Source organism: Pieris napi, chromosome 7, assembly GCF_905475465.1.
Source record: "Pieris napi chromosome 7, ilPieNapi1.2, whole genome shotgun sequence".
Lineage (NCBI taxonomy): Eukaryota > Metazoa > Arthropoda > Insecta > Lepidoptera > Pieridae > Pieris > Pieris napi.
This window is the reverse complement of record NC_062240.1, coordinates 2,737,042-2,754,171: the sequence shown is the minus strand read 5'-3', so window position 1 is coordinate 2,754,171 and position 17,130 is coordinate 2,737,042. Positions and strand designations below refer to the sequence as shown.

Genomic DNA, 17,130 nt, shown 5'->3' with positions numbered 1-17,130 from the left:
TTTATAAGCGTAAATATATATCATCTGTTGTTTTAAAAAAAATCGACTATAGATACCAAACATGTAGCACGCATGCATTGTTTATGCACACATTAAATATACACAAATATTTTTGATACAAAAAATATATAACGAATTTTTAAACTCCTTCGATTTTTTTAAGACCTTTTAAAACTAACATCAAATAGAAATTTTGTTAGTAACTCAACAACTACTTTAGAAAAGGCACAAATGTGGAATCAAATAATGTAGCTTTTTGATAATAAAAATCTTTCTAAATCGATTATATAGTTTCAGAAATAACCACCTACAAAGTCCCTATACCTTATTTGTCAACCTGTATATGGCAGTACTTTCTCCGAATATAAACAGAACAACTAAGGGTCGTTATTCTCCGCAAAAATACTGTTATCCGAAAGTTAATCACATAATAATACACCTCTAATGGGTTTTTGGCACTTGAAAACTGGCCAGAAACGATAAAATGCGCATCTGGTTGCTCTGAGTGTTCAAATTGATATATTACTACGCCTTTATGCTTAATGCCAAAAATGAGTGAATCATATATGATTAGCGGTTTGTTTACAAAGGTAAGCTTTGTATTATTAGGAAAACTACAATTGTGTATTGAAAAATTAGATCTAACTTTGTCTATAGCTCTTTGGTGTTAACAGGGAGGCTTAAAGGTGTTAATATGACTGTTTATTATGGAATATAAGATACAAGTACTTATACCACGTCATTCAATTTGAATCGGTAGACATCCCTACTTATCGGCAAAGAAGACAGAGGGTGTAGGACGAGAGAAAAAGCCGGCGTAAAAAACTCTCGGTACTCTTTTAAAATAGCAAATAATCAAACAAACTTGACAACTAATTTTCAAATATTTCTACGTTTGAAAGTTTCAAATTAAGATTGTATTAATTTAGGATATGTCTTTAGAACTTTTTTTATAGAACAGGGCAAACGGGCAGGAGGCTGACCTGATATTAAGTGATACCGCCGCCCATGTACACTCAATGCCAGAGGGCTCGCGAGTGAGTTGCTAGCCTTTTGAGAATTGGTACGCTCTTTTCTTGAAGGACCCTTCGAATTGGTTCGGAAATACTCCAGTGGGCAGCTGGCCAATAGGGCCTATAATAATAATAGGGCCTAGGCCTGAAATGAAGGCTGTAATCCTGGTAGATAGAGCAAGTGATCATTCGTGTAATATTGAGTAAACAGCAAGTCCTACATCGGCCATTGTTTCTAAGTGTAAAATTACCCTTTCAAGACTATATATTTTTTTACTCGCTTTATATTGGCTTCACCTGTATGTATGTATGTATGTATGTATGTAACCGACTCCTTCGGACTCGATTTTAACCCACTTTTAACGCACAGATTTAATTCAAACTTTGCGCACCTGTCAAAGATCGATTACAATGCAATAATCCGAAAAAAAAAATAAACTAAAAAATAAATAATAGTTAAAAAACTAAAAAACACGCTTTTACAGCACATCAAACTAAAAAGTAAAAAATAATTCCAAATTTAGGCTGAAAATGGTAATGAACAAAAAATACTGGTATTATTGTTTGTTAGTTTTTTAGTTTTTTTTAACTATTATTTATTTTAAATACATTAATATTGCACATCCGCGCAATGTTTTCCTACTCCACATATTATTAAGTATATTTGTATAGGAACCATAAAATTGTTACGAGGTTTACATCAAGAAAACGATGTGTTAGGCAATTGAATGCCTTTGCAACTGAATGGAGTACTTGAAGTGACCTCAGCGAAGCATCAAATATCATTTCGTATATTCAAATATAGCAAATAATTCATTATTTATCCGATTCAAATTTTTGTTATTACAAATGTAGCTGGCAAGTCTCATTATATCGTATTTATTCAATACAACCCGGCGCTTAAACCCTTAGTAATAGTCTCAGTATTCCATATTTATTCCTCAATTATTTGTATGGTGATCAACCGTCGTCGCCACACATTCTTACCAGGCGATCAAGCACAGCCATCGAACACACGATATTAGGCTTGAGAGTCGATAAAGTTAAGCCGGCTAAAACTGCTCACAACATATACACAAAGAAACGTAACAGTATGACTCGAATACGAAGAAAACATCATGTGAAATTTTACTCGCTAACGCTGTACTGAAAACCGACACCAAAAATTTAATTAGAATGCTCTAATGAACGTAAAGCCAAATGGCATTTACGTCGTAGATCAAAGAACATCAGTTTAAAGTATCCGTCGGCAATGTTCAATAACTTTTCGATAGAATTTTAACAGTGCTCATAATTAATGCAGTTTCCACTGTTTTAATTAAAGGTCATTCGTCTCTTTTAAATACATTGTGTTTATTCTGTGATGGAAAGAGATAGAAGAGTGTTGTAGAAGTGTATTTAGATTATATATAAAAGTATAGCTTTTCCGTACGAAGAAGAGGAAAGTCTTATAAAGCCTCTGTAACCAGCAGTATCGATTTTTGCAGGCCATATGAATGGCAAAATTACTGGTAAACGCAAACCTGGTAAGCACAAAATGTCTTGGCTACGAAACATCCGAGAATGGATGGAGGTCGAGTCGATGTTGTTCAATGCTAAAATAAACAATTGTTTTTGTTTTTTGAGATAGACTTCAGACCTTTAGTAATTGCTACGCCAAGAAGAAAATAGTTTATGGAAAGATTTCTACAACTAATTTAAAATCTTTTCGTTTTCGATTCAATTCTCGTCTGAGCGACTGTTATAACTTATAATTGTATAAGTTCAATCACCTATAACGGAAGAAATTCACCAAAAAACAGCACAATCTTTTATCAATTTTGCGGAAATTAACACGAAACGAGCCTCTGTGAAATAGACATTAAGAAATTATAATTTAGAAAAAATGTAATTGTTTTTATACAGTTCTAAGAACAATTAGTGAGGAAGTAATAAATAAAGTGTGGGAGTGTCTTGATTCTTGGATGTGCGCTTTGAACGCTCATTAACACGAGGAAGAGATCTGACAATGCGATGACATCCAGAATGATGGCCGAGTAATATTCAATGTCGTGGTCGATGTATGAAAAAGACGTGATGGTATAAATTAAATAATGTGGTAAAGTTTTTGCGTAATTATTTATATTTGCAGTTTCAGAGATTCTAAAAATAAGTAAAAAAAATCAAATTTCATATAAATTTATATTCTGTATCATTTATATCGGAGTCTGTTTCATTAGTATTTTTCGAGGACGAAAAGATTTTTGCTTCATTGGGAATCAACCTAGGATCGCTGTTACATTACTTCACAAATATGGCGTTAAATGATAAAGCCACAATAAAGTCTAAAATATCAGTCTTTTGTTACAGACTCCACCATTCTTTACATATAAATATCACTCAGAAAATTATAACAAAGAAGTAACTCAAAGTAATTTTCATCATTCAGACAGAGCTCTGAATGTGGGCTACAAAAGCTATTAATATAGACGCAAGTTTTAACGACATTTAACTATTACATATCTTCTAAACCCACACGGCACACCGCAACACACTTTCTTATATAGAAAGAAACATCCACCCACGGGTATCGACACGAATCGCGGGTTTCAAAATTTCAAGCTGTCATTTCCGAGTCATTGCGCAATTTTAAATATCGATTACGTAGGTTATGCAGTTCTACAATGACAGAGTATACGCGTATGTTTTAAATATTCTTAGGTAATTTGTATGGTAACGTTATTAAACGAATTATGTAAATAATGTTTTGCGCGTACACAGCGCTTAGAGTTTTCGTCCAAATATCGCAAATTAATTACGTCTAGATACAGAATACAGCTTAAAAAAAGCTCATTTAAATAAAGAATATAATGCAACAATTACGACTTGTAATAAAGATATTGAACTCGTTTGCTGTTCGTTTGTCTCACTAAATTCGAGAATGGCTCTTTGTGGCCAATTATTATCTTTAAATATTTGTGGAAGTAAAGAAGAATACTAATAACGATAATTGAATTTTCCAATAAAAACTTTTCCTATTTGGGAAATATCTTTTGTCTTTTTAGAAGAAAAATTGTCACTTTTTTGTTTTCTGTCATATATTAAATAATAATCCAGTGACGCTACAACCCCATATGGGTCTTAGTCTCACTTTGGTTTGGACCGACACTTTATTTCTGTGTTTGAGAACATGCCGGTTTCCTTAGGATTTTGCCTTCACCGCAAGAACATAGAAAGAATATTCAAATGGTTGCGCCGTTCGAACGTACGTACCTCAAGTCTAAGGGTGCACGTTAAAGCCACTAAGCCAACACTATATGTTTACATATATAGAGAAAAAGTATAGCACGAAATATTGATTTAACAATGTTTGGAAATAAATGAATTCTATTTTTAATTACTCATGAATATTGATAACAGATTTAATTAGTGAATAATCACTGTAAATTTTCACGTTTTCAGTAAATGTCGTGAGCCGCAAATGAAATTCCGGGAACACGTGATCAACTCTCTAATTGATTTCAAACGTAAAATGTTTCTCTATTTGATTACCAAAGCTAAGAAGCTTAGAGTTAGAAGCAGAGTATTATTATTGTACTCAAACTCAAAATAACTTTATTCATATAGTAAACAAGTACACTTATGAGCGTCAAAAAGGAAGTTAAATTAATTGTAAACTTACATTAACTACAAGTTCCCAAGTCAAGGGCGTAGAGCGGGCAAGAAGAACTAGCAAGAAACTTTCCGCCACTCTTTTTAATCGCTAAGTTTTAAGTCATACAAATTGTTTGAACTGGAGCAAATCCAATCAATCAAGGATTAGGATCATTTAAATATCCGTCAAATTTCTAAAAAGCTTTATTGATTAAATTACGCTTAACGAGGGCTTTGAATTTATTTCGTGATAATTCTATAATTTCGCTTGGGAGTTTGTTGTAAAAACGAATACAATTTCCATATAAGGAGTTTACTTCTGGAGCCGGGTTGGCCTAACTACTAACGACCATAACACTTATTTTATATTATTATATATGTAGTATAATTATATATTTTAAGTTTAAGGAATTACATAGGACACTATCTGGTCTATATATTCTTCAAGCCATATTGTACGTTTAAAAAAAAATAAAACGATTTTAAAACAAATGGTGACTTTCACCAGTATAATACTCGAAACAGAAATAATCTAAACGACCAGAACGAAGGCTCCAGAAGATAAAACGCTCCATGTATGGAAATTTGTGTTCGTTTTTACAACAAACTCTCAAGCGAAATTAGAGAATGATCACTGAATAAATTACAACCTTTGTTAAATGTATATAAATAAATAAATAAAACTTTTTTAAAAATTTGACGATTATTTAAATGATCCTAATCCTTGGGATTGATTTGCTCAAGTTCATATGTTTAGCTGCTCTGTCTTATAACCATGCCTCCTGCTGATAGAGGACAAATCTTTGATTTTAATTTTTATATTTTTTACTTAAGATGTCATGTGGAACATGGTGTAATGGTTGCAGCTCCTTACAAATGTTGTGTAAAAAAAAACCATGGCGATTAAAAAGAGTGGCGGAGAGTTTATTGCCAGTTCTTCTCTTCCGTTCTACGCCCTTGATTAGAGAACTGGCAGTTAATGTTAAATTAGGGGCATTTAATGTATATTTATTTTAATAACTGTATGAATAAATGATTTTTGACTTTTGAACCGATTTGACGTCGATAAGTGTATGTTACCTAGGTATGTGAATAAAGTTATTTCGAGTTTGACTTTAAACATTGTTTAGGTTTGTAGGGTACCCAAGGAATGATCCCCTAGAGCCAGTAAGATTCCTGCTCTTTGTATTCAAATGAATGCGAACCAAAATGGAAATCAGTCGGTCGGTCAATCAGATGCCACCCACATCGGTACGTTTATAAAATGGCATAGCATTTCCGTTGTACGTCAAACACTTCAGTGCATTAGCTTTTAACCTGCCCATTGATTCCTATTTGCAATTGTTTGAAAACATTCCTATATCAAGTGTGCCAAGTATAACGCAAACTTTCTTCTCGATTTATAAGCGTCGAAATCGAGTGAGTCTTATCCACTTGTTTCATATACATTACGCCTATTAAAATAATACTGTGCAAACATAAAGCAGGTATACATTGCGTACACAGTAATATATGTGCAGATCAGCTTTAAACGCTCGACCAATGCTCATTTTCTTTTCATGGCTCACCTGATTTTAAGTGATCCACCCCCCCTCGCATGGACACTCAAATTGCCAGAAGACTCGCAAGTGCGTTGCCGGCCTTTTAAGAATTAAGAAGAAAGAAGACCCTATGTTGAATTGGTTCGGAAATACTTGAGCGGGCAGCTGGATCAATTTCGACTATGTATGACTATGTATTTGGGTGTGTTTCCCAAGAGAATAAGTAAGTGCGTGCTCTTATTTCACCATGCCTCATGTTTTTATTATTTTTTTAAATTATTAGGTAATAAACTATTAATTACTTAAAGATATCATGTGGAACATGGTGTAATGGTTGCAGCTCCTTACAAACATTTTGTAAAACAAAAAACTTGGCGATTAAAAAGAGTGGCGGAGAGTTTATTGCCAGTTCTCCTCTTCCATTACGCCCTTGATTTGGGAACTGGCAGTATATGTATAATTAGAAGCATTTAGTATGTATTTCTTTTTGACGTTCATAAGTGTACATTGTGTTACCTAAATTAATAAATGATTTTGGTTAGATTTTTTATTTGATCCACATAGTAGTGGTGCGTGGGAAAAACTGCTTTAAAAAACGCTTAGTTGTGTAACGACAGACGTTGAGGTGATACGGATAGTATTATTATCAAAGCAAGCTAACAGAAACTCTTTGGAGACGTCCAGATGAACACTACAATAATTTAGTGATCTCTTAACGAGTTTCTGTTCTCCCATAAAGTGTCTTTACCTACCTATATGGTGTATGTCCCATGAGTGTGACGTTCCACCAAACACTAGCTAACCAACTTTGTATGCTAATAAAATTCATTGAAAAATATTTAAGCAATTTTTACCTTTCACTCTATATCCGACAAGTTTCCCACATTGATTCTTCAGAACTTCAATTTCACCATTAATGTTAAGTTCACTTGCAAATTTCTGCTGACTGAGCAGGTTTTTACGACTCTTACTATCCGATTGGAAAAACGACACGAACTTGTGTAAAGGACTCATTGTATATAAAAGATTTAATTAAAAACGTATGCCGTCATACTAATGAATTTTCTAACAATAAATTAATGAAGCTTTTAAATTATTTAGAAACTTTTTCTTCGGAGCACGTATTAAGAGCTAGTTTTGATTAATTGGACCATTAATCATTTGAACCACAGTGCTCATGAGCCGAAAGCGCGGACAACAATGTCTTACTTTGACTATTACACGTACTTTCCGCTACCGCAGCAAAAAACTTTCATTCGCTTAAACAAAAGAAGGTCGCCACCAGAGATTACTTTTGTATAGTTTGTATTGTTTTTCTATTCATTATCGTCTTAATAACTATTAACAGATATCATAGTCAGGATTTATTGGATAACATATGACGTAATTAATTATTGGCTGGTGGTGAGGATTATTTATTATTATGTACTTAGAATATCTTATTCAACTTTTTGACACGACGGGCCTAGTGGGTATTAGAGAATTAGTAAATTATTGCACGTTATAAGTGCTAAACGGTAGTAAGTAATTAGAACACAAGGAAAGTATTATTGGACACTTTCTTATGTTAAATATCCTTTTTGTACATTAGGTTAGACCTAAATTATTATTAGTATTAAGTTATATAAGTAATGTTCCATGATGCCTCAATGAAGACATATGTATTTAAAAATAATACTCTTAATAAATATGTTTTTTAATAATTCAAAAGCTTCTACTTAAGTTAATTATTAAATTCATAACAGTTTACTACATTAAACTTTGAGTAAAGCCCCAACCAATAATCGTAATTAAATAAAAAAAATACGCAATGATCTGCGTTCTAAAACCTAGTCTAATTCTCAGACGCCGCCGTCATAACTTTTCCCCGACATGAATACAATGATTATATAAACTCATATCTGATGTGGGTATCGTATTACGAGCGCCGAATTTAAATTAATTTCTCATCTTAATTGCCTTAAAGCGAATTAAGTCTTGTTAATAATACACGCTGAGTAATATTTCTTGTAGACATATTGTTTGTTAATAGTTGCGCAGTGAGTTAAATTTCAGTGTACTTATTTAAATATTTTTAACAGCGTTAGCGAAATAATTTTGCTGTTAAAATTTTGCCTCAAAGGCGTTAAATAGAGCGATAAGGAACCGTTGTACAATACTTATAAAACAAATATTTAAATACAGGAAAGAACACAGATTATAATTAGTTTAAGAAAAAGTTTCTATAATATTAATGTTGCGTAAATATACTAAGAAAATATTGTGTTCAGCGACATCTATCGGACATAGGCTGAACTAACATCACGATTCAATGCTAAGCAATAAATAATTTTCTTTCATTGAGATTCTAGTATTCTCTAATAGATGGCAGCACGCGTTCACACAAGATAGTATTTAATTTACAATGCTGGCTAAAATGTTTCGGGAAAGTAAACAGTAACTTAAATAATTATATTTCTTCGTACTTCAAAGTTTTTTTACAATATTTTTTTAGATCGTTTTTGAACGTGGAATAAAATTAATGTCATAAATATTGATATTTTTCAACGATTTTGTTCTTACTAATATTTTTACGCAAGGTTTCGAATATACTCTCAGATTTTTTTAAACATATAGTTTAGACAATAGACATATTAGTTAAAATTAAAGCAGTCTTAGCAGCAGTAGAATGATCTATCTTTCTTCTTCTTCTCTCTTTATTTAATCACAAATTGGCAGAAAGAGATGAGCTCACACTGAGTTTTTTTGTATGTAAGCTTATTATAAACCAACCTTTAGTAGCAGGCAGCGTAGTAGGTCTCTGTGGCGTGGTCCTATTGGGGACTGGTTTCCTGGGTGATGGCGGTGGCGCCAGAGACGTACGCGGACGCACCGCCACTGGCGACGACGACAATTTCTGTACCACACCATTCTTTTTGGCTGGAAAAAGGAACATAAATTTTAGAGAATTTCATATAATAACCGGCCGCCCGAAGCTCACTCACTCATTACGTGTATTTTTGTTACAATTTTTCCTTTTCAACAATTATTTATAAATTTTCGTACATGTACACCCGTTTGTTCGATTTTAAGTCACGGGATTATCGCGTTCATACAGACAAACATATGCGACTTCATTTTATATTATACTAGCCGTTTCCCGCCCGCTGGCCACTTCGCTTCACTTAAAATAGGAAATAAATAAAATTTTAGGTTTCATTATTATAATTTGTTTCATACCTTTATTATTCTTCTTTTTAACTTCCCGCTAAGAAAATTCAAAATTTTCGAAAATATTCGATACGATCAGTGGTTTAGGCGTGAAGGAGCCTCAAACGAAGACCATTTTTCTTATATATATATATTATAGATTATATAATGATTTTATGACTTGAATATAGTCGTAGCTAGCAAATTACGAAAGGTTGAATAGTGATTGTAGTATTTATTTTTTCTTTTATAATATAAGAACGTTTCAAAAGTTAATTTGACAATTGACTATGTTAACATTGATTGTCAATTGTTTTTTTTATTTAAGTTAAAAGCTGTATTTTATTTACGAAGCAATTGTTTTCAAATTATAATATTTAATAATCCCATTTCTGTATGGCTCTATTAAACTCATTAAGATTGCTACTATCAAAGACAATTTAAGTTACATACAGCGGCGCCATATGACATTCTTTCGTAAGACGTTATGAAACAAAAAACAGTCGCAAACAGGCACAGGCAAAACACATAAGATAATGTTAAGAGTAGACTTAATTATGACGAAAGTAGATTCCTTACTGTGATAAAAATTGTATTACTCTTTAAACTTTGAAATTCTCTATTGTGATTGTATTATTTTTGTTTTATTACGAAAACAAAAAAAAATATAACACTAATATTAGGACAGTAATGATTCCAAGCAACAGTAACGTAATAAAAAAAGAGCAAAAAAATCAAAACTAAACTTTTTGTGGGACTTTAATAAAGGTATAGTTATAAACGAATGCAATATTTTAAATGTATACAATATGAGTATAGAAATTAGGTGTCTTTATTACTTCTGTTAGCTTTTAATATTGATTTTATTAAGTTTAAATTTAATGAAATATTTAAACATATTATTAAGAATGTTGACATAAGCGCGCATATATAGCTGCTAATTTGACTCATTCTGTTGTTTACGAGTAGGGAATAGAATGTAAAAGAAGCTGTGACGCACGGGCATTCTTCTTCGTTTAACCTTTAAGTGTTCAGTTTATGTAAAGTCAGTGAAGTGAAATAAGTGAATTATAGCGAATTAAGTTATTAATGGAGTTAATTTCCTACCCTTGATCTAGTATTTATTACTTGCATATACCACGTATAAAATGTACCAATAGACTTGCTTGGACGTGTCAACGTTAATCAAGGGTTGCATCCCTTGCTCTTCCCCTCACCACTGGTATTTAATATATGTTACAATGCACCGAATTACCTTGAGTTGGCGGCGGCTGCGGGGTGGAGGCAGTCGGCGTCCGGTTTGCCGGGGTTGTAGGCTCCCTCTTTTTCCCATTTCCTGGAACAGGATACATTAAAATGTAATTTTAAGTATTAAGACAAAACAAATAGATTACGAAAACAGTACTTTTCTTTGTCAATTTTTCTGAACTAGTTTGATCCCTTAAGTCAAAGATGCCTAGGCTGCTTTTTTTTTAAAACAATGTAGGTTACGATGTCCTGTCTTTTGAATTTTGAAATCTACTATATAAAAATAAGTCGGGTTTTCCTTCCTGACGCTATAACTCCAGAACGCAAGAACCGATTTCCACGGTTTTGCATTCGTTGGAAAGGTCTCGGGCTCCGTGAGGTTTATAGCAAAGAAAATTCCGGAAAAATTTCAACAGAAAAGCGGGATCACCAAACGAAATGTAACATAACACGAAGCCATCTGGTGGCGAAACGGAGTTCGCCGGGTTTGCTAGTCGGTTATAAATTTATTTAAACGCCTTTTGTTTAATTTCAAATTCTAGCTCCTTGTTTTCATATGCTGTTAACCAACAATACAATTCGTGAGAACTCAAGTGTTGTAGACAATAGACAATCATTGGGTTTTTTATAGATTAAAAATAATTAATTTTGCTTTTAAAACATATAATTCGTTCTTTACTGAGAGATAGTATAACCATCTAATATTATTTATACGTCGATTACTACATATTAAAATTAATTGGGCCCTTAAAAATCACAAAAACTACGTCTATTAATGGTAATTAAATACTTGTTGAGAAATTACTGTAATTAGTAAATAGCTTTAAGCAAAGAATAATTTTTAATGACCTGATTTAACTACCAATGACTATATTTGTTAATTACATTCTCAGACACATATGTCTTTATATGGAGAATTATGCAATACCAGTATCCTTTGTCGTTATGTAAAGCTACGTAATTCTAAATGTTAATTCAACACTGACTTTGTGCTATATCGGATATATCGGGTTTACTTCCTTATGTAGTCATTTGTTTTTTAGGGAGGGAATCATTGAAATGTATTTCACAGTAATTAATAAGGTAAAAACAGTAATAATAACGCTTCTAAAAACATGCGCGTACTTTCCTTTACTTCACAATCAATAAACGGAGAACTAATTGACTAGGTATCTGTTCAATATTTTCAGTTAATAAAACAGAGCATTACAAAACCTACTTACTTCGATGTTTAAGAAACAGCCGTCGTGGGAACACGCTAAACAATGCAATCAGACAAAATCGTGCGTGGAAAAATATACATAGTCGCGTTGAAGTTCATTTTATTTCTAGAAAGTGACTGCATATTTTAGTTTATAGGATCATTGGACACGTGAAAAGATTAACTATTTAAAAGGCTTCCGTTCATAACTTAATGCACATTGCATGCGTCGCGTTTATTTTGACGTTATCGTCATTTTACTTTTAATGGCCCGGTGATGCATATGCGGTATTTATGGCTTTTTATACATACAGAATGTAGACATGTTTTTGTATGTTTAAACATGCGAATTTAATAAACATATGTTTAATTCAGACAAAACAAAACATTTTTTTTTACCATTTAAATAAAAACGTTGAACAGAAACTAGGAGAATAATATTAGACAAAGGGGCCTCATAGCCTAGCGGTCTTATTAAGTGGCAGCTAGGTGAGGGGTACCGGGTTCGATTCCCGGTTCGAGGGCAAGTTTTAATTTAATTTAAATTTGTTCTCGGCCTTTGGGAGGGTTGTGCGGTACCGGGCAAGTGCCTAAACCGGACATGGAGGAAACGGTCGAATTTCTAAAGACAAGCACGAATTATAAAAAATACTATACTTGACGCTGGCTAATGCACAAATCGTGCCAGAGCCATAAAAAACTATTAGACTATTCAATATTTATTGAGAATTTTTATACAGAAAGATTAAATATAAACCTTAAAATATGTTTATAAGTAAGAAACTCACCTCTGGTACCGAAAGAGCCGAATCTCTCACGGTTCACGGATATCTTATATTTCTTATCATTAGGAACAGGTAATTTGGACGGATGTTTTTCTGAGTTGCTTCGATAGAGCTTCTCTTTGGACCCGTGTGCCCCCATCTTCAGGAACTTGAAGAACTTCATTAAGTCAGCACATTTTAACCTCAATACAAACTATTAGGAACTTCGTTTAGTCTTAAAACACTGGGATCAGATTCCTCACTGTCACATTATCAAACACGTCTGTGCTTCCTGCATTAAGTACAATGAGTAAGTGCCATAATTATCATAGAAGGTAAAACAAATGAGTGTGATAAGGGTCTAATGTAATGACATAGAGAGAGAGAATTTGATATTCTTGATGACTGTCAATTGTTTAGCGCAAAACATTGTTTGCAAGAGCAGTGTATTTATAATATATTTTAAGCAGACGCCAGTAAATAAACTATCAAACAGTTAAAATCATACGACATTAAGCACACGTGGTATAGCGCGATCAAGAAAGCGACGTCGCTGATATTATTGTGGCTTTAATCTATTTCTGTAGCCGACTCACTGCATCGACCAGGATAAATAGAACCTCTCCTTATATCACGTTTCTATTCACAAACAACAACTATCGGCGTTACGGTTCGTATTCAGGAGCTCAAGAATAAATGGTTTCTAAGCGCATTAAGCGTTAAAAAGGTCTTCTAAGAACTTGTTACTCGCAGCCTATTTTGTATCCGAATAAAACTCTTTATTTAAATATTGAATGAGAAGTTTATACACAGACTGCAGCAAGTACTTAAGCTCACCTATTTAAGAGAGAAACATAAAATTATGTAGAAATCATACAACTTTATAGAAAACGTATCATTCACAAAAAGAAAGTTGTAAGCTGTTAGACGAGTCAATACATAATATTAAATATTAATAATAACGTCGAAGTAAATACTTGATATGTATTTCACATTAATTCACTTATTTGCGTGTTATAAATAACAAAGATTTATATACATTAGACATTGAACTTAACAATGTTCTTTACTTAGCACAACCGTGTCACCAGTTGGATAGTTATTTTAGCTATGCTTCAGGGTTAAATAACTTAGGATGGCTCGTGTCCTTTACAGCGATATTTCAGACACTCTATGCAAGCTACACGCGGTATATTTAGTCTTGTTACTTGTAACATATAAAGCGTATTGGGGACACTTGTGCCATTCTCAATAGCGAATTATCTTACGAATAAATTTAGATTATTATAATTGATAATGAAAAAAATATAAATCTGTTTTTTTACATTATGTTATACATACATGATAATTTGTAACGATGTTTAATATATAGGATAGATATATAATATATAGGATGGTAATAATGGCCAAGAATCTTGGTTTCTTTTTCATAACTTATTTAGAGATAGAAAAAGAGCTAAAGTAATTCTTCACATGTCAATGTCTTAGTGAGTATAGATAGATAATTAATTTTATAAATGTCAACTAAAAATCTAGGTTCCTAATGGCTTTATAAATCATTAGTAATAAACGATATTTATACTATAAAACAACTAGAATGTAATCACTCCGTTGTTATTACCGAAGATATTTACAAATTATCTAAATTTTACAGTTTTTTTACATACAGTGGTATTCAAAAACGAAGCAAAAATACATGAACAAACTATGTCTTTTAATGAAAACAAATTTCCAGGCGACTGCGTTAAATATGTTTAAGGATGCTTAAATTGCGCGTGAGTTGGGCGTGGTAATATCACACTGCCAAATTCAGCTACAGCTGCAAACCACGAAATAGGACAAATTGAACATAAACCATTCCAATTGTGCAACGATTCGAAACACAGGTTTTAGGAATTATTTTCGGATAATAGCAAAATGCATATTGTGTGTAAATGTCTAGACAAAAAATTGTGCGCGGGCGTCTTGAACTTTAAGTTATGAAATTTAAGCAAGTGGGTTAAATTTCTGTCTTTCAATTTAAATGAGTGTGCAATATATTCTTTTAAATCCAAATTAATGATCCATTTATTATTCGCTGAGCTCATTAATAATTAAACGTATAGTATTATATAAATAACCTCGTTCCCAATTAAGTAGTTTAAAAAACTTCTAGATTTAGATGTCTTAAGTTCACTTTAAGTTGCCGTTGCTTATTTTCTGGATTATAAACAATTTTGATAACAATCTTGCGTTTGCGTTACTTAAATTAATAAAAACACTTGAAGCATTTTATATCAAAGCAGACGTTTTAAGTAAATATAATTAATGTATGAGAACAAAATTCACAAAAAGCCACAATACAATAATATATTCTAAGCACAATGATAGGTCAAAAGCCTCCACTTCTACACACTGTGTTCACGATCAGCGCGGAACTAAGTAAAGAGATATTGTGGTCGCTCCCCACCTACTAATTTATTAAGATTATGCATAGTGAGCATGCTGCAGTCACGATACATCGGTTCCTCACTTCCTTATGGTTAAATAGTTTTTTCTGCCATATTGGTAACAATTCGAATAGAGTAATTAAATGAAGAATTCGATATTTTATGTTTACTTAGCTATTACATGTGTTTCAAGTGAACATTTGGTTTCCTTTCAATATCGTAAACAAAGTATCTTAGCACTGTAGCAAATTCAAAATGTAATTCACTAATAATGTAGTAGTATCAATACTGTAAGACTATGTACAAATGTATACCTACTTAAGTAAAAATTAAATTAATTTGCTACAGTGTTCGCTTTATTAAATTCATTCTACCATTTTTATCAATATCTTTAGAGAACATTTACAAAAATTTACGAGCACCATATAAAAGTAAAGTTGAATTTTTTGTAGTCTAGAATTGTAAAAAATAAAATTACGAGTACATCATTAAAACTTCGTACGAATAATACCTATCATGTATTTTAATTAAATAAATGAAAAACAACTCTTCAAGGTCCCCTAGTAACAGCGGATGTTCAATTACCTATATAAGCTTAACAAGGTTTTAAGTTCATATAAGTTTCCTAACTAAATTTGCACTGGGTTTTTCCAACATGTCTGACATGACTGGGGGACAGTGAGGGTGACCCTATCATATAGTATATTTAAATAATGTATGACTCAATGTGTTGCTAAGTGCAAACCTCGTGACTGTTCCCTATTTATAAAAACATAGGTGATCTAAGGTCTACAATTATAAGTACAACTGGGGTTTAAGCTGTGATAGCCATGTGATTATCAACTTTAAGATAGAACATTCTAGACTCAAATTGATTTTTCAGTCCGCATCTAGCATTTGAAACGTAACGAAACACAGGAAACCCTCATGTTTTAGACCGAAACATGACGTAGGCACAGAACACTAATATTACTTTTATGTTTTGTCTATTAATACAAATTTAATGCTTTTTTCTGTGGAAATTTTGCAATAATTGTAGTGTGCAAATAAAGATTTATGCAGAAGTTTAAAATAAAAATAAATCAGTGGCACGACAACCTTTTTAAGTCTGGGCCTCAGATTGATGTATCTGTTTCATAAACATTTGTTCGTCTAATAGACAAGCAGGTGTGATTAGCCTCCTGTGCCATATGCCATGCCATGGGTGCATAACACCCCGTCAACCTTTAGGGTCTAAGGCAAGTTGGTTTCCTCACGATGTTTTCCTACACCGTTCTAGCGAATGTTAAATGCACAGATAGAAAGTCCATTGGTGCACAGCCGGGGATCGAACCTTCGACCTCAGGGATGACAGTCGCTCTCTGAAGCCACTAGGCCAACGCTGCAGAAGTTCAAGTCGCAGAATTTATAACAGTTGTGAAGCAATGGGTTTTGAAGATCGAAAATCCATTTTTACGGGTGGTCATTTCGTAACGTGCTTTTAAACAAATTCGCTAGTTCAACATATTACAATATATCCAAGACATTTTCATTATGCCATTGTTTTTGGTCAAAACTAGTCACGGCCATCACACATCGTTGTGCAAAGACACACCTTGTTCATAAAGTTTAGCGAGGTAAGACACGTCTTCGCAATACGTTTGCAAATATTATTTACAATGACTTGTGTTCATCGACTAAAATAGCATTTACTTAGCAAATACTTGACGAATTAGCGGCTAGTGTTTTGTATCTCTTATTGGGTATTTATACTTTACGTAAGAATAGGGAAAATATTTGGTTTGTTTAAAATATCGTAAATAATATAACTCAGCACTGTAGCACTTTTAAAATGTACAAACCTAAAAATATTAGAATCGCATATCACATATCATCGATATTCAATGTAATATATAAAATTCTAGTGTCACAATGTTCGTTCCCATACTCCGGATAAACGGATCGACCGATTCTCATTAAATTTTTATGCATATTCAGTCTGAGAATCGGCTACTATCTATATTTCAAACTCCTAAGTGATAAGGGGTGTCCACACCAAAATTTTTATTTTTTAGAAAATGTTTTTTGTTATAATTTTTTTTATGATACAGCATACATACAACCCCTAATTTT

At 32.7% G+C, this 17,130-nt stretch overlaps 1 protein-coding gene across 5 annotated transcripts in view; it reads right to left on the bottom strand.

Moving 5' to 3' along the window:
* The window catches only part of LOC125051368 (coiled-coil domain-containing protein 6), an 87,449-nt gene that overhangs the window by 31,181 nt on the left and 39,138 nt on the right, over positions 1–17,130 (bottom strand). For 3 of the 5 annotated variants that reach the window (XM_047651627.1, XM_047651626.1, XM_047651628.1), the window contains exons 2-4: positions 12,614–12,881; positions 10,632–10,712; positions 8,960–9,106 (exon numbers count right to left, since the gene is read on the bottom strand). In XM_047651627.1, the coding sequence (XP_047507583.1) occupies positions 8,960–9,106; positions 10,632–10,712; positions 12,614–12,773 (388 nt within the window). In that variant the 5' untranslated portion in view covers positions 12,774–12,881. Of the gene's footprint in view, positions 1–7,041; positions 7,217–8,959; positions 9,107–10,631; positions 10,713–12,613; positions 12,882–17,130 lie in introns of those variants that run through there. The other 2 variants (XM_047651625.1, XM_047651629.1) reach the window with 2 other exon arrangements.